We start from the raw sequence: 23,003 nt of genomic DNA, 5'->3' as shown, positions 1-23,003 counted from the left end.
TAGTCGCTAAATAAGAATTTTATATTTCAGTAGGACTTTTGCGTCAGACTCTGTTCAGATCTTTACAAGTCAGGTCACAACGTCATGTACCAATACCAAAAACTATGTTTTTATGCAATTTATGGTTACACTTAAGATTCCTTCTGTTAATAATAGTTTACTACATCATTTAACATGAACTATCAATTCAATTACTCTTATATTATTAAAATCAAAAGCTGTCTCCGTTAATATTATTTGAATGGACTGGCTAACATGACCTAACAATGAACAGTTGTGTTTTTATTAACCAACATTAACAAAGAGTAATAATTATTGTAACCAATATTAGGATTACTCACGCAAACCAATGGGATCTTATTGTAAGTGTTACTCAATTTATATAATGAAATGCTGAAATTAACCAGAAACATTGACCTTTTGCCAGTCAAAACGCTCTTTAAAATGGTTATTACTCCATGAGTATCCGAATCTCTTTTTCATAAAACAATTTTATTTAAGTGCTGCAAACACTTTCTTGTACATTGTGATCAAACTGAATTGCAAAATGTCATCAAACTTTAATTAAAAATGTTAAATACAGATGTGTGGTTAAACTCATTTTTTATGAAAACTAAATAACACTTTATAGTACAAAAATCTACAAGAATGCAATGTTACATACAATGTAAGCGAATGACACTTGTTCTCTGCAATAGCAGGTTTCTCTATGGTAACTTCTTCCATTCATACTGTTAGGTTTATAGTTATTTACAGTTTCTGTCCTTCTTCATTACAGCTTTTTACATGGTTGACCGGTCCTGTAGTGTACAATTCATCTTGGCTGTCAGAATCAGTAACACACGTCTCATCCGTAGCATGGCTGCTGTTGACTGGCTCAGAGGAGATGAATGACAGTAACTGAGGCTGTGTTACTGCTTCATGAAGATGAGAGGAGGAACAGCCAGTCTCAGGGAGAAAATGTGCATGAAACAAGGTTTCTATCTGTACCAGGAACGTGTCTGTGTCAACCTCTGAGACCTGCTCCAAATTCTTCTGGATTGATCTCAGCATCTGTGGACGGACAAAAATATTAGAATTAGTATTTAGCAAAACTCATTCAACTGACATGTCAAATAAATTCATTGAAAATTGTACTTAAATATGCACTGTGAACCATTAATATTTGCAGAAATCTTGTTTGCTTGCTACTAAGTACCTCAAACAAAACTCTGAATAATATCTTTGAAAGATTTGCATGTAGTTCATGACATCATCTAGTGTACTCAGAAGTGCTTCTGACATCAGTGAGGGAACTTGTAAATATGACCTTGTTGGTCAAGATATCCGATTAGCAAGTTTGTCCAAAAATCTCTTGCAATTTTCATGTGTAATATGCACTCATAGATATCATGAGATACAGATATGAGACATATTACCTTTTCCAGGCAAGTCAGAGAAGAATCTCTGCGGAAAAGCCTGCCCATTGGTACACTCCTGAAAGAAGAATGAGATATGTATATGAATATATATTTATTAATAACATAAATTAAATATTAAGTATTAATAAAAGAAAAAAGTATGTACATATTGTTGATATATCCCAAAATTGTAGTAAGATTTATTAATGCTGGAAATCATGCCAAATACTACCAATACTAATATACAATGTTAGAAACATACTACACTCAAAAACATTTTTGAAGCTAGTTTATAAAATGTGAATAATATGCAGCATTTTTTTTTTTTTATAACTTTATAATCATATTTTCATGTATTCTTGCATCCCTCTTCCAGCCAAATACAAGTTTTCCCTCATCAAACACGCAGCTCACCCATGACACAGCCTGTACTTGAACACAACCCATTCTGCTCTTCTCATCACTTCAGACCAATCAGGAAGCTCAGATGAGTACTGGATGTTAAACCGGTATGGAAACCCTAAAAAATACAAACACCACAATTATTCACACAAGAAATACTGACAGACTGATTCAAATTCAGCTGGAGCTGTTACTGAGCTCATTCTATTATTTACACCATGGTTCATCTATTCTTTAACAGCAGTCATGACTCTAGTGCTAACCACAGATAACCTACAGTAGTATATTAAGTGTTAAAGCTGATGTGAATGATTTGTAAGTGAAAGCGCTGAGACATACTCAGAGATCCAGAGGGTCCGCTCTCCTCCTCCACCAGCAGACAGGTGGTCTGAGACAGGGGCGAGGGGTTACTGGGGTTATACGGGCTGACAATCACCCCGATAAATGGAGCGCCTCCTCGAGAGAAATAATTCTGAAATAAAAACAAACAGCGAGAATGTGACATGTAAACAAAGACACCATCCTAGTCAAGCAACAGTGCAATACATAGATCTGTTACCTGGTATTTGGCCTGAGTGTCAATGTCTCTGAGGGAGGGGTTGGGGTCGAAGGCCGGATGAGAGTGGTACCAACCCACCACACTGTGACCTTTGACCCCGAGCAGCTCAGAGGCCTGAGTCTGAGAGACGGGGTCCATCTCACACTGCAGACCTGTGCTCAGGCTGTTGCATGGTTCTGCTGCACAGATCTACACAAACATCATGCATTTATTACAGCGTATCACTTCTTGTATTCCTCATTTGTAAGTCGCTCTGGATAAAAGCATCTGCTAAATGAATAAATGTAAATGTAACTGATTGAAATAAACAGTTGATTATGAGTCCATGAATTCACTGACCTTTAACACCTTCTCTTCCTCATCATATGTTCCTCCTAAAAGGCCAATCACCTCTCCCATAGACACATGGGCATGCTGAGTAAGGATTTGATTATTAGTACATCATAATACAACACTGAGGAATGAATGAGAGAGCAAAAAAGAAAAAAAAAGCTGAGATTAATCAAATCTGGAAACCAACTTACTATGTCCATGACAACAAGAGCCTCGGCACAAACTATCACTCTGTATGGTTCCTGCGTCAGCAAGACACAACAGACAAAATATGTTCCTTCATTTCTATACAACAAAATGAACTAGTCTTATTTTACTATCACTGAGATCCTATCATAGTTTTTATTAATATTTTGAATTAGTTTATATTTTATATTTTCATTTTAAATTTAATTCAAGATTGAGAATACATTTTAATAATTTAAAAATAAGTGTCTATACTGTTTTTATTCATTTTTATTTCAGCTGTAATTTTAGTTATTTTAGTACATCAAGTTAAACTAAAAGAAAATGAAAATGTTTCCTTGGCAAATAACTGAAATAAAAAAAATAGGCCAAAGGCCAGGGGAACTTTATCAGGATGCATAGTATCCTGGATCCATGAAATAACTGGCCTTTAAAAATAAAAATCTGCCTGCCTCTATGGGAATTTAACATAGGGGTGTCCTGACTTATGCACCCTGTATTTTAAGAAAGAACATTTATTTATTTACGATACATTAGTCATTCACAAAGAAAATTGGTGTCCTTAAAGGTTGGAGTTTCTCTTTTTTTTAATTAAGGCATTAAGATCAATTCCCAAAAGTTTTTTTTTTCTATTCCTCTTTTTAGTCAACTTTAGCATGGGTGTGTTCTAAGCACTGTATGATCAAATGTAATGATTACCTGTTTTTCCTCTCCAAAAGCTTTGCAGGGAATGAGCTGGAATGGATCAAAAGAGCTGCAGAGGACATCCAGATTTAATGTCAACTCTTTATCTGATTATTCATGGTGTTGATAACAAAAGCCCATAAACAAACTATTAGCTATTCAGTTTTGTAAGGGAGCGTGCGTTTACCCTCTCTGTTTGGGTAGTTTAGATGGTTTTGGTCCTTTCTTCTTCATCTCCTCTCTTCTGATGGCCAGCTCCTCTGCGCTCAGATGCTGGATGACAAAACAAAAACAAAAAATGACCAAAAAAGTTGCTAAAATGTAATTGTATTTATATATATATATATAAAAAAATATATAAAAAAATTATTATATATATATATATATATATATATAGAGAACAATGTTTTATAGGCCACTTTAAACATAAAAAACAACAACCCTTTTTTTATGTCAATCTTAAAAATAGATCCTGATCATATCAGGCCATAAACAGATTCTTGGAGCAATTCTCTATAGAGTATATTTCAAATATAAGAAGAACTGCAGATTTTGATTTCCTTTACCTCATACGTCTGACCCTCCAGATCTTTAGCATTACACCAATTCCCCCACACGTCCCGAATGCGACGCTTCCTTGTGCGCTGCAAAAAATAAAAAAACAACATTTATTAGAGCAGAGGTTCTTAACTCCAACCCTGTCCAATGTCTTCAGGATTTCTATAAAGTTTAAGTTCAGAACCCCTTTATTAGAAGGACAATGCACAGATAATGATGAGAACAGTAACACTGAGCTGTAACTCGCTCTCACCATAGACTGCAGTCTCTGGGCAAGATGATATGCCTCCAGACTGTCTTTGCTTTCCTTTAGACGAGAGCGGTCAACCAGCCGCGGGCGGTTATATATCGCCTGATCTACAGAGGAATGAAGAAAGAGTTTAGGGAGGGAAAATGTACTCAAGAAAGCAGCACATAGAAAAAAAGAAAAGAGCAAACCGACTGAGCAATAAGCATTACCGCAGTTGAAGTTAATAGCTCCGATGAGCTCCAGATAGGTGTGTATCCGACCGATGCAGTTGACATCCCCACAATTCTTCAAGCCTGGACGCACTGATGTCTTGTTCAGGTACTTGGGTTTACTTCTCTCCCTGCAGACATCAGAGAAGTTCATTTTCCAGACTGGAGTAATTATGCTGAAAATGTTGCTTTGCATCACAGGAATAAATTACATTTTAGAAATAATGAAATTTACAAAATACCCTAAAGAGGACCTATTATGCCATATTTCTTGAGTTTGTTTTGGAGTCTTCTAGAATAGGTTTTGATGCTTAAATGTTGAAAAAACACACTACTTTTCACATATTTTACATTGTTGCAGCACCTCTTCCCAGTCTGTCAGTAGCTCTGTTTAGTTCCTGTCTCTATGAAGCCCCTCCTTCTGAAAAGCTCAATGTGCTCTGATTGGTCAGCTGGACCTGTGTCCAGTGATTGGTCAACCTATTTTGAGCATGTTCCGGAAATGTCACGCCCCTTCCCATAACTGCGAGTTTCAACACACTACTAATGCAACTCAACCAGGCCTAACCTCTTTATTTAGCATATGCCTTGGGCGGGAATTATTTAAATGAGGAATATTGTGACGTGTTTGTTTCCAGAAGAAAACTCAATTGTTTAACTCAACTTTATTGTTTCATTGTCTTACAAAAACTCAAATATTATATTCAGTAAGTTTAGCAGGACAGATGATGTACACAAGAAAACGTTCCTTAGAAGCATAAAGAATAAAGTCTCACCACTGGTCCAGGATGAAATTGCGGATTTTAAGATATCTCTCTGGGGTTTTTGATGGACGCCCCTCAAAGAATTCTGGTATGGCTTGCCTCTCCTCTTCTGTGATTGTGTTTAAGTCCAATATGACCTCCTGTTCAGGAGCTCTGAGCTCCTCTTCCTCGTCTTCCTCCTCCTCCTCCTCGTCTTCCTCCACCTCCTCCTCCACCTCCTCCTCAGGACCTGATTCAATCTTATCTGGAGTAAAAAAATACATTACCCATAATTGTGCTAATGCTGATGGATTGCTATGGTTCCAGAGATTAAATGAAAGCTAGTGATGCCAAGGTACCTGCTCTTTCAGTGCTCTCCTGATCCCCAGACAGGCTGTGTTTGCCTGGGCTGCCTGATTTAGAGATGAGGGCCCCGCTTTCCTCCTCCGGATCTGGATCAATCGCAATATGAGGGATGTCAGCGTTTCCATTTTTATCTGGATCAATGTCTCCATCTGCAGCGTTGGATCCCGATTCAGAGAGAGGGTTTAAGAGTACGTCTGATGGGGGTGTCATTTGACTGAGTTCTTCTTGGTGGTCACAATCTGAGGAGCCTGAGGGCTCTGGCTTAATTTCAGACTGAAACCCATCATCACTGAAGTCATCGGTGATGTCAACGTCCTCATCATCAGAAAGTCGCTCGATGCGTACAGCATTGGTCAGGGCTGAGATGTGAGGCTGGATCGAGGGGACCAACGTGGCGTCTGAAGTCACATTAGAGGAGGGCACTTCGGCAGGTGTGTCTGTTTTAGGCTGGAGGTGAAACACAAAGAATAAAATTACTATTAGTACTACCACTGATAAAAGATGATATTGAGCCTCATTTTATTTAATCAAAATAGTTCATTTAATCAATCAATAGTTGCGTTTATAATTTTGTTCAGTATATATAGAACTAATCCTATATATATTAATTCATTTAATAGCCCTAAATCCATCTGAACCAAAGACATATGGCTAAAGTCATAATGTGAAATTAGGCTAAAGTCATACCTTATTTTTGAAGTACTGCCTAGCATAGCTCTTCACCTGTAGAACCGTTCTAGTGCCGATCAGTTTGGCGATCTTGGTCCATCTCTGGCCAAATTGAGCCTAGAAACAATAAAAAGTATTTCCTTTTATAGGAGAGCATTGTTTCTTCTGTCTTTTCTGTATTTTATTACAGCATATATGTTCAGACTACATACCAGTCCTTTCTCAAAGAGATCTTTCTCCTCTTCAGCCCAACGAGTTTGTGCTCCAGAACTTTTCACCAATGACCTACAAAGACATTCTGAATGAATATATATTCTTGTAAAAACATTAAAAGAAGTCCCTTATGCTCATCAAGCCTGCACTAATTTGATCAAAAATACAGAAAAAAACAGTAATATTGTGAAATAGTATTACAACTTAAAATCATGGTTTTCTATTTTAATAATATACTTTAAAATATAATTTATTTCTTTGATGCAAAGCTGCATTTTCAGCATCATTACCCAAGTCTTCAGTGTCACATGATCCTTCAGAAAACATTCTAATATGATGATTTATTATCAATGTTGGAAACAGTTGTGCTGCTTAATAGTTTTTTTATAACCAGTGATACTTTTTTCAGGATTTTTCGATGAAAAAACAACAAAAACAATATTTATTTAAAATAGAAATATTTTGTAAACAGAAATCGTTCTAATATGGAGTCTCTGATGAATAAAAAGTTTAAAAGAGCAGCATTTATTTGAAATAGAAATATTTATAACAATTTAAAGGTCTTTACTGTCACATTTGACCAATTTAATGCAACCTTGATGAATAAAAGTCTTACTGACCCCAAACTTTTGAATTTTAGCGTGGGTGTTTACATATTCATGAAACGGATAAAAGAGGAGAACTCACTTTTTGACTTTAGTCTTCTCATTGGTCCATGCTACCTTTGGTGCTTTCTTACTGGCAAAATAATACCTTTCTTTATTAAGAAAACAACCACATGCTTTTAATAAATGATGACAACCAAACATGAATGAATCGTTGTGATGTTCAGAAGTGTGAAAGATACTGTTCCTCCAGGAGCATGCTCTCAATGGCCTCTCTGTTCTCCTCGCTGATGGAGTTGTCCAGCGTCCACGGCTGAACACACACAAAAACAACACCACCACATTATTTCCATTTTCAGATTCTCTTCACATAAGCCCTGTTTACACCTGGTATTAAAGGGCACCTATTATGACATTTAAAATGTTCCTAATGTTGTTTAGGGAGTCCCCAACAACAGTTTTACGTGCATACAATGTCAAAAAACACTTTTGTTTTCGTATAATATGCATTTATTTTTACCTGATTTGAGCACCGACTCCCAAATGATTCGTTCAACGACTCGTTTTTTCCAAACCCCTCCTTTGCGCGACGCTAATCTGCGATTGGTCAGATGACCCAGCAGTGTTTACAGAGATAATACTTATTGTTTAACACGGAGTACAATGATGCTTTTATCAATTAAATCGTGTTATAATAATGATTATAGTCCACTGCTTTGTAGTTTGTAGTAAAAAATTAAAAATAAGATAAAGAATTTGTTATGTTAGCGAGCAACCCAGAGTTCATATTGTAAAAGCACAATCAGTCTTTGTTTGCATTAGCCCGATGCATAAACATAACGTTTTTACAAAAAAAAAAAAAATGCAGTTACGTTACTACGAGGTATTACTCTATTCTTTAAGACAACTCCGAAAACAACGACAAACACTTCACATATCTCAATACAATTGTCATTGAAGACCTAGAAGCTAAACGGTGCTTACACAACAAACAAAATAATTATTAAGCATGCTACATAAAACATAAAAGCAACAATTATTAATAACACTTACAGGTTGTGATACGGAGGAGGAAGCTGATGCAAATACACTTGGAACTGAACCTTCCTTCAATATCAGCCGGCTCACGGTCTCCAAGTTTGATTGCATTTAAAAAGCAATCGTCTTCAAAACGGCGCGAACAAAGCACAAGGCTTGGACTATACTTCTGTGGTATAGTTGTATATATGAATTGTAGCCACTTAGTCTTCAAATGCTCCTCCTTGGGCAGATGAAAAAAGTTGGCTTTTGGGAGTCGCACTTCAGAACACAGCGTCTCGTCGCCCTGATGTTTCCCTGCTGGCCTTGGAGAGCAATAAGTGGGCGTATCGTATTCAAATAACTTGACAAGTTGACGTCATCTAGTCAGAGAAAAAGCTTCGGTCTTCTAACGATTCATAAAAATGACTCAGAGTCGACTCTTACTTTTGAAAGACAATAACTTTATATACGGTGCACTTTCATATTTCAAACTTTGCAGGATGTTTTTGTTCACTTAGATCTATGTTACACACTACATGAAAGGTACATTTCAAAATTCCATAATAGGTTCCCTTTAAGATGTGTTTTGGTTGATCTGATCACAAGTAGACAAGGGAGACACATTCCTGTTTACACCTGGTGTTTTAATCCGTCTCTTTTGGTCACTTTGCATGGGTAAATGTATGGGCTTTTTCAGATCTTTCGATCTAATGAATGAAACAAGCTTGCGCAATTTGCATATGAACGCGCCCGGAGACGACGGAAAAACATACAGAGAGCATCAGCTTTATTTCTGCTCTGATAGCCACAAGATTACGGTGAACACTGTGAATGTGTATTAGAAATCAGGAATGGTGAGAGAACATAGTGCATGTACGTTTTTCATCTTTAAACCAAACTTGGGTCTTAAGCTGACAAAGTTTAAATACCATTTGGCAAGTGTGCTTCCCATAATGTTCACGAGTTAGGTCAGTAAGCAGAGAGTAGGCGGTGTCTTGTGGCTGTTTGTACACATTCGACCACATGAGCGTTTACACTACAAAAGCAATCCGTCCAAATGCTTTTTAGACTAGCTCTGGAAGTGGTCGAGAGTGGACAAGCTAAAACATTTTAGACCCCGTTTACCTGTATTTAGAGTCATCCACTTGTGATCGGATTGACGAAAACATTTCTTAATACCAGGTGTAAACAGGGCTATAAAGAGTGAAAATTTGGGGGTTTACTTTACCAGTACACTGCTGTTTGTCTTCCATGCAGACTGCAAGTATTGATCCTGGAGAACCTCAGCACTGCTCAGGTCACTGTAAAGAGAGCATACAAATAATACAAGATGTTAATGCTGTAAGAATGTGCAAACCGTAATTATTTTAAAGAACAAACTAGAACTCTCAAGATCTCTGAAGATCCCTTCAAATTTCTTCACAAGTGAGAAAAGTGGAACTCTGAAAGTAACAAAGAAAGGTCTGGAGGATCACTTGAACACGACACACTCTGACCCAAGACGGCACAAACACATCTCAGTTCCACCAGACATCCCAACAAACAATTTTCCAGAGCATCAAATGGATATTCACCCTCCAGCTTGGAAAGAGATGGAAAGCTTAGTCTATCACGCAAGGTCAACATCAGCCGCAGGGCAAAATGGAGTCCCATACAAGGTGTACAAGAATGCACCGGATGTCCTGAGGTTTCTCTGGAGGCTCATGAGGGTAGTGGAAGGAGAAGAATATACTCAAAGTGTGGCGTAGGGAAGGAGGGCTTCCGATCCCGAAGTATAAGAACTCAGAGATCAGTCAGTTTCAACCAATATCCCTGCTAAATGGAGCTGATGGAGGTGTTCCTGGGACGCCAGGTATCATCATTGAGCCCTCATGTTGTGGGCTCATCAACGAAACATCAGAGAAAAAGGGTGCCCACTTGATCACCCCGATGATGTAGACTACCTACCCTCCCATATTTGATGACATACCTGTCTCTCATAACTCAAATCTGGTCTGGTCCTGTGTTTTAAAAAACTTAAAATAGCCTTCTATGGAGTACGGCATTACAGAGAGTTTAAAAGCTTATATTGTATTGGTGGATCTTCTATGCAAAAATGTGTGAAATTTGAGGTTAAACTTCTCATTATGTTTCTCATAGACTATGTAATTCCTGTAGTGGATTTTTACAGTCCCTTTCTGCATGAAATTCATAACAGAAGTTTAAAAAATGTATATAACTTTTTTCAGAGATAATTTTATCAAGGTAGTTTTATGTTAACACGTCTAACGTTAATTTATGTTGTGGTGATATTATTGAAACTGAAGTTTAACGTTTATTCAGTCCAAAGTCTTGGCCCACAGATTTTCATTATAAGTGTATTACTGTACACGTAATATGTGTTTGCTTTTACAAACTGAGGGAAGAGTTTAAATCATTTGAATGAAACCTGTAAAAGTATTGATTCATTCCTGTAAGATGTGTCAAACACACTGATGCCATTCCAGTTACCGTTGAAGAGATCAAGCAAGTAAGTTAACTTAACTTACATACTGAGCCAATAGTATGCTATGTGTATCGGTAGTAAGCAATTAAAGCTCAACGCCTAAATGGAACTCGTTTCCTTGCTCATGTTAAATTAGAGTAACGTTACCTGTGTTCACACATAACTAGAGGAGCTCACATTCATCATGTCTGTCGCTTTTCAATCATACGTCTCAATTCTGCTCATCCATGAACTCAAATATATCAAAGCACGGACTCCATAACATTGCCCAGACGGCGGGGTAAGACAGAATAAACTCCTACCCGACTCTTTCATCACATTCATCTCCCTCGATGTCAATAACATCCAACTCATCTGCCATATTTGTTGCGGATGTGAGTGTGTGAGAGAGGAGACAGTGCCAGAGGAGGCTGTTTTGTCACAGCGCCACTCACTGGCAGGGTGAAGCTACTGCGTGTTTTACTGAATCTGTCTGCAGCTTTGCAACTTTGCAAGACTTCAAGTTACACCCCTTCAAGGTTTCGAAATCTCCCCTTATACCCTTATTCACTATTCCCTACATCACTCTACTTGAGGGAGTGAATGAAAACGAGTGAGTGAATTCGGACACTGAGTGCGCCGGAGGACTGCCGCTTTTGCATAGTTTGGGCTTGCTGTTTAATTTGAAACTTAGAAAACTGGCAGCTCCAGTAGTATGAAAATATTTTTTTTTAACTCCGTCATTGAAACTAGCCTGTATAAACCTTAGTTAAACAAGTTAATAATTCATTAAAAAAGGAATTTATACTTGTATGATATTACGCGGTACCCACATTGGACCAGTGGTTTGCGTAGCGCCACTTGTCGAACACAAAATACAGTAGGCCTACATCAGTTGTACACTCGTTATTATTGCAGTGCTTTATTTCGGACACCACTACAAATGGCTGTCCCCTCAAATAGTGCCCTAAAAAAATCTGGTTTACTGGTCTAGTAACTCTGGGCCGCTGAAATCAAATATACACTTTGGGTTATTGCTGACATTTTGCCTTCTCTGTTGTCTCATCATAAATGTATAGCATACTTCTTGAATGAGAAGAGGAAATGCCAAATGACAGAAGTAGGCTATACATTTATGATCAGGCAACAGAGAAGGCAAAATCTCAGTAACATAAAGAGTTAACATGTATGTTACATCCTAATCCTCTAATAAAGCAGAATTAAACTTCCTATTGGAAGGCATGTAGGCCTATGCGTGACTTTCTCCTTTCCCACAAAAAATTATTTTGTGTTCCATATATAACATTATTTATAATAATCATATTTCTAATAATATCTTAAAATATAATTATCTGTCTACCAAGCTTTGATAATGTATGGAATATTAAGAAGTTTTCCATAGCTCAAGGTTGCAGTACATAGTACAGTACATTACAAATACAACTGAACCCACACATATCACAAACGCACAAGGCCACATTATCGAAAATACATATCAAAACAGATATGTTTTTAGCTGGGTCTTGAAAATAGATATAGAAGAAATGTTACGGTGAGGGTTTTAGATGTGCAACTTAAATAAAACTAGAATAACAGTAGGAGTACAAAGGTGGACAGACTGCATAAGCACAAGTTTACAAGTTTACAAAGTTTACAGTCCTCTTCAGTAAAAATAAAGATGCCAGACGCTTTGAATCATTGATATTTTATTGTGTTTCTCCTCAGAGGGTCAGTCTGGTAGCTGAGCCCGTCTCTTACAGGAATCTTACATGAAGTGTGTCTACCCACAGCACATACACACCTTAGTAAACTATAACAAACTGGTTAATGTGATGCGTATATGACCGCCCTGTGTGACAATTACACATGATTATGGTGATCCACTCACATGAACATCTAGTGTGTGTTTTTTAAGTTACAGTTAGTGTGGCATGGACGTCACAATTAGTTTGGCATGGCATCAGGGGAACTAGGAGAGCAGGATTTGAGCAGGCAGGAACCTGTGCGCTCTGGACTCTCTCTCTCTCTCTCTCCAGGCAGATCAGCAAGCACTAGTGACATTCACAACGATAACTGAAAAACAGCCACAAGTTAGAGGCAATATCAGACACAAGAAGACTCTGGTCAGATGAGTGACAAATGTCTGTTTACCTGCTCTGTCTCACTGGTAGAATTTGATCTCAGCGTCCACGCAGTCGAAGAACAGATCCCCGAGCTCCTGGCCCTGTATCTCCCCCTTAAGCATGGCCTCGATTTCCTCAAGACACTGAGACTCCAGGAATCTCATAGTCTCCTGTAGAGAGACTCCAGCATCCTGACAGACACACACACAGACACACACAGACACACACAGACAGACACAGACAGACACACACACACACACACACACACACACACACACACACACACACACACACACACACACACACACACACACACACACACACACACACACACACACACACACACACACACACACACACACACACTTTATAGGCTCAAACTGTGCAAAAATATGGTACAATTGCTGATATTTATATGGTCAAAAAGAAATCAATTAGATATTTATATATGACAGTATAGTTTCATATGTTTTTCACCCCGCATTTAAAACTATAGAAATATGATTATAGAACGAGGCATTTGAATATATCATTTTATTCAGACGATACAAACAAATAAATAAACGCTCCTCAAAAGCCTCTCAAATTATTTTCTTTTCCAATAATCAAGTTAGCCTACTTTGTGTCAGTCCAGTAAGGGTTCATCTTAAAATATTACTAACAATGTAACATATATTCTTACATTTACTCATAAATAATTAAACATTCCACAGCAAAAAAACACGGCCATCATGAACCACGGCCTGAAGGGGGACATTTTTACAATTATACTAAAAGGCCTTTTACTTGCTACAAAAGTATGAACTATCAATCAGAAGACAGAAGGCCAAATATCCTAAATATTAAATTTGGATACCAACATTAAAATATCTTCTTTTCTGTCAGCAGAAGAAAGAAATTCATTGAGTGTGTAAATGATGGACTTTCTGGGTGAACAAACCCTTTAAATGTTCAAAAGCGCAAGAATTGTTTCTTTCTTTCTCAGACTTACAGGACTGGTCAGTGCCGTCTGGTGGGCTTTGTACAGCTCGTGTTTCCGGTCCACCTGGCGCTGGAATCGAGGCTGTGTCCTGACAGGATCGTCTGGGCCGTACTGCGGTGACATCACCATGCTGACGGTCCTCATGCTCTCCGTGAAGATAAAAGGCTTGAATACAGACCTGCAAGAGAAGGAGAAGTGTGATGCGTCCACTAGAGGTCTTCACAGGTCCATTTGAATCCGAAAACCTGAGAGACCCGAGTGGGTTCGGGTCCAAGACTTTCGACGAGTGCCTTGGACACAGGTCAGATCTGATATTAGCAGCCTCGGGTAATTTCAAATAAATATGCTTTTATTTTACCACATAGACACGAGAATTTAATAGACATAGAGACTCAAATTATTTTAAATATGCCATATTTCCACTATTCGTTTCGGCCATTTTACAATGTTTTATTATTAAAAACAAATATTAAATAATTCTTCGAAATGCCTGGTCGATTACAGAAAACCATAAATGCAGTTGATGCCAAAAATAATCAACTAAATCAAATGAACCAAAATTAAACTGTATATTTTTTTGTTTTTTCTCAAACAAAACAATTTGTGAAAATCCACGGAAAACATATTCTTCTAAATTTTTGACAAGCATAAAGTATTGCTTACATGGGTTAAAAACTTAGCTAATGTAGAAGTAGCTAATGTAGAATCAATTGGGTTTAATTTGATCGGGTTTGTCTCAGGTTTTGAAAATGTATATACGCATGTCTAGTTCGGGTAAGAACAAAGAAGTGAATTAGGTCGAATCGGGTCGGGTAGAGATTTTAGGACCCGTCCTCCTTAATCTTCAGGGGTCACACCTGGAGGGGTCGGGGGTAGCAGTGAGGAAGTGAACGCAGGGCACTTCTGGGTTGCGCGGGAGGATGGACACCATGCTGCCTGTGGTACGGAAGCCCTCGGAGTCCATACAGATCCCGCTGGCCTTGTCCCTCAGGATGCTCATCATCACCTCTGCCGTCACCGAGCCTGTGCAGAGCGACAGGGGTCAGGACAGGAGGAACGTGTGTGTAATGTAGAGTTACATTAAAGCTATTTTAAGCCATGAAGAATTTTAGAAAGTAGAACAATTTTAAATATGTAATTTTGGTAATCAAAGATGAGTTTTAAGTGATACAAATATTGACTACAGGGGGACTTTAACATGCTCTAAAAACAAACACTATCTCAAATAGTACTTGTCGCATCATTCAAAGTAAAGACTACATAATTCATACATACACCACATTTAAAATACACTGTATAATAAAAAATATAGATTAATATAAATTGAAAAGTCAAATATTATGATTAAATCAGGCATAATTGCTATTAAAGAAATACAATGACTGTAAATGCAGTGTACAACAGTAGGCGGCAGTATTCAACACATTCACAAACTCTTCAAAATACCACGAGAACACTTGAACAGCATTCAGGTTTCCTGTTGTAAACGCAACCCCACTCCTCCTCAGTCCCGACGCCAGGGGAAAGCAAACGTACCGTCGTGCTGCTGGAGCAGGGCTGTGCCGCCCATGTAGCGCTGCTTGGCCATTTCCATCCTGGCGGGGGGGTTGTCAGGACTGAAGACCGAGGTGAAGCTGAAGTCCCCCTCACCGCTCCACCAGCCCTGAGCCTGGGCCGCACCACGCAGATCCGGATGCTCCGCTGAGATCTCTGTGCCTATCGTCAGCTGGTTAGAGATGTTCTTCACTCCCTCTGGCAAAACAAATAACCTCCTGTTTATTTTTTAGAGATGGATTATTTAGATATAAGACTTTTAATAGAGATTTATCATCCTGATATATAATTCCAAAAAACAGTGGGGTGCAAAAGTCTAAGGCTACATTAGAAAATCTGGGATTCAAAATCTAACACAGCCTGCAATTAAAGATTTTGAAAATGTTAAAACAAAGGAACATCACTAATCAAATATATTACTAAATTTATATGAATTATTTTTCATTTATATTAATAATGTTATATAATGTTAATAATGTAAATATTTTTTACATAAACTTGTCCTCACATTAAAATTCTCACATGTTATTCTGATTTATATATATATATATATATATATATATATATATATATATATATACAGTATATATATATATATATACAGTATATATATATATATATATATATATATATATATATATATATATATATTGTTCATCTTACATTTCAACATGATACAGGGCAAAAACACACTGCATGATGCAGTGCAGTTAGAATGCCCCTAAAATGTAAGATATTGGGACGAATCCAATAATTCCGTATTAATAAAAACCCATTAAAACCCATTTAAAACCTATTAATCTGTAATTGCAGTGTAAATGCAAACAAAACAGTCTGTAAATATATCTAAATACCAATTCAGATGCACAAAAAAAAAAATTGTTGAATCAAATTAAATATTTATTTTTAAAGCTACCTTTTGTCATGTCTATTTGATGCTTTTCTCATTTAACACAATAATGACTTTAAATTATCTTATGGGGGGTAATTTCTCAGCCAAAACTTTTTATTTTTACATAAATACTTGCATAACCATAAGCATTTTACGTAAACACTTTACATAAACCTTTTTTACATAAACACTTGAACTTGTCACATTTGTTATTCTGATATATATATATATATATATATATATATATTGTATATAAATAAATAATGTACATTTACACACTGAATACACATTCATATTTATACATACAATATAAATATGAATTAATTAATCAGTTCATTTGATTTAGTTGATTATATAAATATAACATATATTTTTTTAAAGTACATATTAACATTACCCTCTCATTTAACCTTTTATTACAATATAAACTTTTAATTAATATTATAATTACTTATAATCAGTCTTGACTTTCTATCAGAATAAAACGGAAATGTTTTTAATTTTTAGATCTTGTCAAACACATAGAGTGAGAAAAACCAACCGTATAAAAACACATTCAATCAGTGAAAACGCACTCACCACTGACCATTAATCATCTCTCTCCCTCACCTGTGACTTTCTGTGCCGCCCACAGTTTCCCAGCAGTCTCTAGCACCCAGGCTTCTAGTCGGTCCACTAGTAAGAAGGTGTTGTGGTAACTAAAGGGTTCTGCGGTTTCCCTACAGCCTCCGCCCTGACCGTACTGCTCCAGCAGACCTGTGATCACATTCAGAGCGGCCCATGCACTCTCCCCGCGCTCCAGACCCAGCCTGAACACACACAACATACATATACATATATATATTTAAAAAAGAAATCTGGTCAATCAATTTTAAGGCTAGAAAACTAGAAGATAAAAGATGTTTGGTTGTTTTGGGCTCACCGAACCAGGTCCATTCCCAGCAGAGCTTCTTCTGGATTCACAGGCTCCTTGGTCCAGACCGCCTCGTTCCCAATACACACTCCGTGTTCATTAGCCCCCATCTCAGCCCCCCAGAGCCAGGCCGGTCTGCTCAGCACAACTGCATGAGTGTGCTCTGCTTGAGGGATAGAAACGTACGTGCACTATATGGGAAAGAGAACAACCTGTAAATCATCTATTGTTTGGCCGGGGAGAATATTAACTGCAAATGGTGAAATATTCACTAAAGCTCTTAAACCAAATATTATGCCCTTTGATGAAATGTAATTAACTTGAAAAGTCAATTCACCTCCAGTGTCGAGCCAGGAGCGTGTGAGGACGCAGGGTAATACACCACCTCCTGCACCTCATCTCTCGGCCGGTCAGAGTTCTTACCAAATATCACGTAATCTTCTTTTGAACCCGGAGGCAGAGATACAAAACAGTCACATGACCGAGGCGGTTCAGCCATCCTATATCAAATCAATACGGATCAATGCAGCGGATCAGATTCAAATGGCAACAACATACTCATACAGTATATGCAATGGAAAGATTAACATGGTGGAAAATGGACTGGTAACATTTTGGCATACACAGACTTAGGCTTATAGATCGCTAGTCAAAAAACGATAAAAAGAAATTCGTACAAGAATAATAATTCGGAACTGATTATAAATATTCGGAAACACTTTACAAAAACACTTACATTAACATTAGTTAATGTATTAACTAACATGAACTAACCATGAGCAATACATTGTTAATTCATTGTTAGTTCATGTTAGTTCAGAGTGCATTAACTAATGTTAACAAGATTTTAATAAAGTATTATTAAATGTTGAAATTAACATTAACAAAGATTAATACATGCGGTATACGTGCAGCTCATTATCAGTTCATGTTAACTAATAAACCTTATTGTAAAGTGTTACCAAATATTCAATAACACAATTTATTTGAATGCATTTATAAAGAATGAAAAATATTTACATTATTCGGGATAGTGAAATGTTTAGCAATATTTCAACATTTATTTCTTAAACATTGTAAAATATTTAAATATTCCAAATATTAAACTGTAATTGTAATATATTCCATTCAGACACAAGGATAAACCGTTTCACTAACAGAAACAGAATTTATTTTTTTTAATTTAGGATAAATTATGCTGATAATGGTAAAAATCCATGTTGAGTTTGATTACGCAGGCTTGTGGTCAAGGGTCATTTTCACTGGGTTCTTCTAGTGACCACTGCGCATTAAGAAACTGCTCTCAAAGTGTGTGGTTCGTTGTTGGCTTGATACTATTACTACTACTACTACTAATAATAATAATAATACATTTATGCAATACATAAAACCAAATATTCAAAATGTATACCAAATATTAAAAAATTCCAAACTGAAACGTCTACATGAGAAAGCAGGGATGAGCAATATGGTGTTTCGTGTATGAATGTAAAGCTTGTGCAGAAGTAGTGACTGAAGAAGAGTCCTGCACGGATAGAGGAGTGCTGAGGAAGGATTACTGTAGTGCTGCTGGACAGGAGATATACGGCTTATCGCCTGACCTCCATTTCACAGACTCCTCAGCTCCGATCTTCAGTTGCACAACAGTCAAAAGCTGCTTTTTAAGCACTCATAAGAGCAGAATGCAGTGATTTATAGGAGATGATTTTATATCTGATAGACTAATGGCCTGTGTGTCTGATAATGGATCATCTATATGAATATCTAAGTCGTGTATCAAAATTAACGCGTGACATTCACGTGCATGCTTTAATTGCGTTTTAGTAGTGCTACTCTAATTGTTTAGCACACGTTCGAGAGTATTTGATGAAGTTATTATTACCTTAATAAGCTCCAGTTCGGTCAGCGAGCCTGTGAGAGGCAGGGCTGAGACGGATCAACCTGCTACTGCTGCGGCGGCAACACACTTCAAAATAAAAGTCCCCTTCAACGCTTCGACTCGTACATTAATAAGCTTGATCTGTGAGAAGCAGGACTGAGAATGATCAACCTGCTTCTGCAGACCCTTCAAAATAAAAGTCATCTGATGACACTGACCTGTTAAAGATGTACATATTATTATATTGAATTATATTAACCAGAAATGTTACAACAGCGAAGTGTTTTGACGCAATATTTTGAAGAAGGACACGTAATTCACATAACAAATAATCTACAGAACTAATATTTTGTATTGTCATGGTACATACATACATACATACATACATAAATTACAACTACTACAAACCAATAAAAATAATTGACAAAATGATTCATAGATGTTATCCTGTAAATGCAGCCATTAGTAGCCTAAATATATTCATACTGTTTGTGATAATTAAATAAATTATTAATATTTGTATTATTTTGTCACAGTTCTATATTCACAGGACAAAAAACAACTCAAATTAATTATACATTTATTAATATTACTATTACCTTTTGCAATATACTGTCGATCTCACAAAACAAAAAGCTTATACAAACAATATTTTTAAGCTCATGTAAATTAAATTCATGTAATTATTAATTTTTACATTTATGTTCATTTTATATTTTAGTTGTACATCTGTTTTAACATACTCTGAAATGTACCACAACGCCTTATATTTGCCTGGTACTTGTATGTAATTTAACTAAAAAGACTCCTGACATGTGGGCAAGTTGTGTCTCTGGGCTACTGTTTTATGGTGCTTTCATGGGTTTTAATGTTTTGAACTATACTGTGACGAATTAATAAACAGTAATAAAACTGAACACTGAATAAAGACAGCAAAGTGTTTTATTTATAAATTCACAGTTTCTAATGGCACTACACTGCTGTAGTTACAATTGAAAAAAAAAAATCAAATACTGTGCAGTTCGTTCTCAGACTATGAGATTTCATTTGGGCGCCACCTAGCGGACATTTAAATAAATCAGGCATTAGCCACTAGAGGGCGCCATACTAAGAAAAGCCTGGTTCGAAAAAGCACTTGTACAAGGTGTGGAGTAAAAAAACAACAACAAAAAAACAAGGCATGTGGAGTTCTCCAAAGTGCACAGGAGAGACACACGCAGGGGGTCTCTACTCACTGGGATACTGGAACAATTCAGCTCAAAATACTCATCAACATACACACTGGTTGAGAAAAACATCCATACATAAACACAAAATCCACAAGCATATATCAATTAGCATTCAAAAATAAGGAGAAAGGTAGTAAAACGTTTGAAAGTGGAACGTGTCATTGAAATCACACAAAGATGGTCCATCGTACACCATCCCAATCTTTCCCTTTTATTGAAATCGTGACGTGAATTCACATTCTCCCAAACCCCACTGTTTGATAAAAGGTCAAAGATGGGATCATCTGCATGAAACAAAAACGATCACGATCTTAGACACCACATAAAGCGCACAAGTGTGACAGAGAAACTCCACTGGGATGTCAAATGGTCTCTTGGATGCATTAAAACAACTATGAAAGCAGCAAACACACACATACATAAAAAGTGTGAAAAGAGGGAGTGTGTGAGTAGAGAGGACGCTGGACACACATACAGATCATCTTTACATGTACATGACAGGCAGGACAGACCAGACGGTTGCTTTGCTGGACATGCATAATATTTGCACAAATTCGAGAGCTTGGGCATTCTTATGATTTACCTGGAATCCAGAAACTCAAAGCTCATCCGAACAGATCCAGCGAGGAAGAGCGAATCACCGCCAGATGGATCATGTACGACACCTCCATGATCACATTATGAGCATTAGAACGGATATATCTGATATTTTATTTGATTTCAGAATTGGTTTGGATGGAAAATAAATTAATAAATCAATTAATTTTACAAAATAATTTAAGTCAAAATCGATCAGAGTCCAGCTTTCTCAAAAGAAAAGGGAAAAAAGGCAGAGTGTGCAAACTCTGGAGAACAGGAAGATGTTGTCCGTACCACTTGTGTGTATCTGTAATAAATCTTGAGAGCTCTAACATGGAGGTTGGAGGGGCCACTGCAATATGTATGTCGATATATGTCTCATGACCGTAATCTCATAGAGCCTGGGTCACATTTAAATAAATAAATACATAAATAATTACCGCAAAAAATAGCAGAATGTCCCCTACAAACTCCCGTGTACATAAAGTGTGTAAACAAAAAAATTATATTAATTTCTGTATGTCTTATGATGGCTCTACTGAACAAATGAGCTGGAAATGAGCTGTAAACATACTTGAAAAAGCTGGATACTGCGCATGAGACGCTGTATGAGTGTATGTGCGCACGTTCACGTGTATGTGTGTGTGTGTGAGAGAGTGTGTTCAGGCCCAGCCTGAACTCATTGGCACTCTAGATGGTGAGAAACAGGCCATAATTTGGCTCTAAAAGAAGAAATGAAAACAGAATTAACAAGGACTGGATCTGTTCTTCATTCAGCTCTGTTCACTGGATTGAAGCCCTGTGCTATGTGACATCACTGGTCCCACAAACCAACCACAGACAACGACTGGTGCAGTCACACACACTCACATGTACAAGAATTTCATTTCGAACGAGGGAGGAAAAGTGAGCAGAGCGTGAGCGTTAAAAGGACAGTGAAAGAGGTCACGTTAGTGTAAGAAAGAGGATGAACGATGCGGGGCCGCCTGCATTGACAGGTCACATGGTCACGGTGATGCAGCGCCACATCTACATGAGAACATCAAGTCAAGACTAATTCATACTTGCGAATGTTTATCAGTCATAATATTCCCTAGAAGAATAAAAAAAAAAAAAAAAACTTAAAGGGAATAACGAAAACAATCCTGAATGGATAAAAAAGGCACATAACCAAAGTTCTGAAAACCAGGATGTAGTGAAGATGGCGTCAGGATCGCCACTGACAATAAAATCTCAAAACGACGGTGAGATGGAATAAGAAAAGGAAAGATGTCAATGTGAAAAACTCAAACTCGTCCCGTTACAGCTGTCCTTCCAAACGTGTCCTTTCCCTTCATGAGTTCCTCCAGCGCCGGCATGCCGGTCACAGGAAGGTTCGAGTTCATCATCTCCTCCGGCTGCTGCTCCGCGTTCCTGGACCGCCGTCGTTTCTTCTCCATCTTGCTCTTGGCCAGAGGGAGGGTCAGCGTGGGCGTCCCGTTGCAGAGGACGGGCTCGAGTCCGTTCATCATAGGGGCGCAGCCGAAAGAGTCCTCGGACAGCGTGGAAGCGGAGCTCTCCTCTGACGCGCAGTCTCTGGACGAGGTGGTGGACGTGAAGCCGTTGCACGTCGACGGCAGGAAGTGGAGAGAAGGAGATGATGATTCGCTCTCGCACTTGGGCTCACCGTTAACAGCTGGCACTGAGGGGACGGAGGCCCCGAGCGTCTCCACTCGGTCCCCTGCTTTTGTCTTGCAGCGCTTCTTCTGGAAGACACACAAACAGAGAGATGATTTAAAGTCTAAAGGGTGCATTCAGAGAGGTATTTAAACACCTAAAGCCGCTGTAACCGTCTTTGTGCTGAGCGAGTTTGAACACGGATGAGCACTTCGACAGACACTAAGAATATTAAGAAATTTTAGAAATTAAGAAATGACAGCACAGTAATACAATCACTATGACCATGTGATGATACTCATGAGGGCAAAGAACACATGGGATCATTTGTGGAGAAGTTAAGGCCTGTTAACACCAAGACAATAAACATCTTCATTTTTATGAATGGCTGATAATTATCTGTTCAGACCGACACAGTCTTCAATGCAAAGCAGTTTTGTTTTTTAATGTCACAGTAAGTTTTCATCCACTTGTCAATCGAATTGTCTGAAGCTCGGTAAAAAAACTCATGCGAATAAAGCTGGTGAAAGTGTGT

At 37.7% G+C, this 23,003-nt stretch overlaps 3 protein-coding genes across 9 annotated transcripts in view; all 3 read right to left on the bottom strand.

Annotated features, from left to right (window-relative positions):
• Positions 1-56: 56 nt before the first annotated feature.
• Positions 57-11,161, bottom strand: mysm1 (Myb-like, SWIRM and MPN domains 1). Of its 2 annotated transcripts, none has more exons than XM_079584566.1 (20): positions 10,985-11,161; positions 9,426-9,498; positions 7,420-7,490; positions 7,260-7,325; positions 6,572-6,644; positions 6,378-6,476; positions 5,684-6,137; positions 5,358-5,589; positions 4,582-4,712; positions 4,376-4,479; positions 4,131-4,208; positions 3,752-3,837; positions 3,580-3,634; positions 2,886-2,936; positions 2,701-2,775; positions 2,362-2,550; positions 2,142-2,274; positions 1,815-1,920; positions 1,419-1,476; positions 57-1,053 (listed from the first exon to the last, which is right to left on the bottom strand). In XM_079584566.1, the coding sequence occupies exons 1-20, from the start codon at positions 11,041-11,043 to the stop codon at positions 751-753; spliced, it is 2,496 nt and encodes an 831-aa protein (XP_079440692.1). In that variant the 5' UTR covers positions 11,044-11,161; the 3' UTR covers positions 57-750. The 2 variants fall into 2 exon arrangements, with proteins under 2 accessions (XP_079440692.1, XP_079440693.1); XM_079584567.1 differs by having other exon boundaries at positions 343-1,053; positions 10,830-11,019.
• A 1,186-nt stretch (positions 11,162-12,347) lies between these two features.
• Positions 12,348-19,116, bottom strand: scrn2 (secernin 2). Its single transcript, XM_079583738.1, has 9 exons — positions 19,008-19,116; positions 17,463-17,625; positions 17,135-17,316; positions 16,822-17,021; positions 15,303-15,518; positions 14,624-14,789; positions 13,776-13,944; positions 12,813-12,975; positions 12,348-12,734 (listed from the first exon to the last, which is right to left on the bottom strand). The coding sequence occupies exons 2-8, from the start codon at positions 17,622-17,624 to the stop codon at positions 12,823-12,825; spliced, it is 1,248 nt and encodes a 415-aa protein (XP_079439864.1). The 5' UTR covers position 17,625; positions 19,008-19,116; the 3' UTR covers positions 12,348-12,734; positions 12,813-12,822.
• Positions 19,117-19,928: 812 nt separating this feature from the next.
• Positions 19,929-23,003, bottom strand: part of suco (SUN domain containing ossification factor) — a 54,166-nt gene continuing 51,091 nt past the window's right edge. For 4 of the 6 annotated variants that reach the window (XM_079583979.1, XM_079583975.1, XM_079583977.1 and 1 more), the window contains one exon: positions 19,929-22,557. In XM_079583979.1, the coding sequence (XP_079440105.1) occupies positions 22,099-22,557 (459 nt within the window). In that variant the 3' untranslated portion in view covers positions 19,929-22,098. The remainder of the gene's footprint in view (positions 22,558-23,003) is intronic. The other 2 variants (XM_079583976.1, XM_079583980.1) reach the window with 1 other exon arrangement.

Source organism: Phoxinus phoxinus (assembly GCF_949152265.1).
Source record: "Phoxinus phoxinus genome assembly, chromosome: 16".
NCBI classification, from domain to species: Eukaryota; Metazoa; Chordata; class Actinopteri; order Cypriniformes; family Leuciscidae; genus Phoxinus; species Phoxinus phoxinus.
Note: the sequence above shows the minus strand (reverse complement) of the source record. Positions and strands in the feature narration are given on the sequence as shown.

Coding starts and splice junctions, on each gene's coding strand:
- mysm1 (XM_079584566.1), bottom strand. CDS start 11,043: ATGGCAGATGAGTTGGATGTTATTGACATCGAGGGAGATGAATGTGAT. Junction 3,838..4,130: donor TGGAGGGTCAGACGTATGAG/GTAAAGGAAATC, acceptor TTTGTCATCCAG/CATCTGAGCGCAGAGGAGCT. Junction 1,054..1,418: donor CTCTGACTTGCCTGGAAAAG/GTAATATGTCTC, acceptor GTCCGTCCACAG/ATGCTGAGATCAATCCAGAA.
- scrn2 (XM_079583738.1), bottom strand. CDS start 17,624: ATGGCTGAACCGCCTCGGTCATGTGACTGTTTTGTATCTCTGCCTCCG. Junction 17,317..17,462: donor CTCCTGGCTCGACACTGGAG/GTGAATTGACTT, acceptor TTTCCCATATAG/TGCACGTACGTTTCTATCCC. Junction 15,519..16,821: donor GGCGGCACAGAAAGTCACAG/GTGAGGGAGAGA, acceptor TTGTTTTGCCAG/AGGGAGTGAAGAACATCTCT.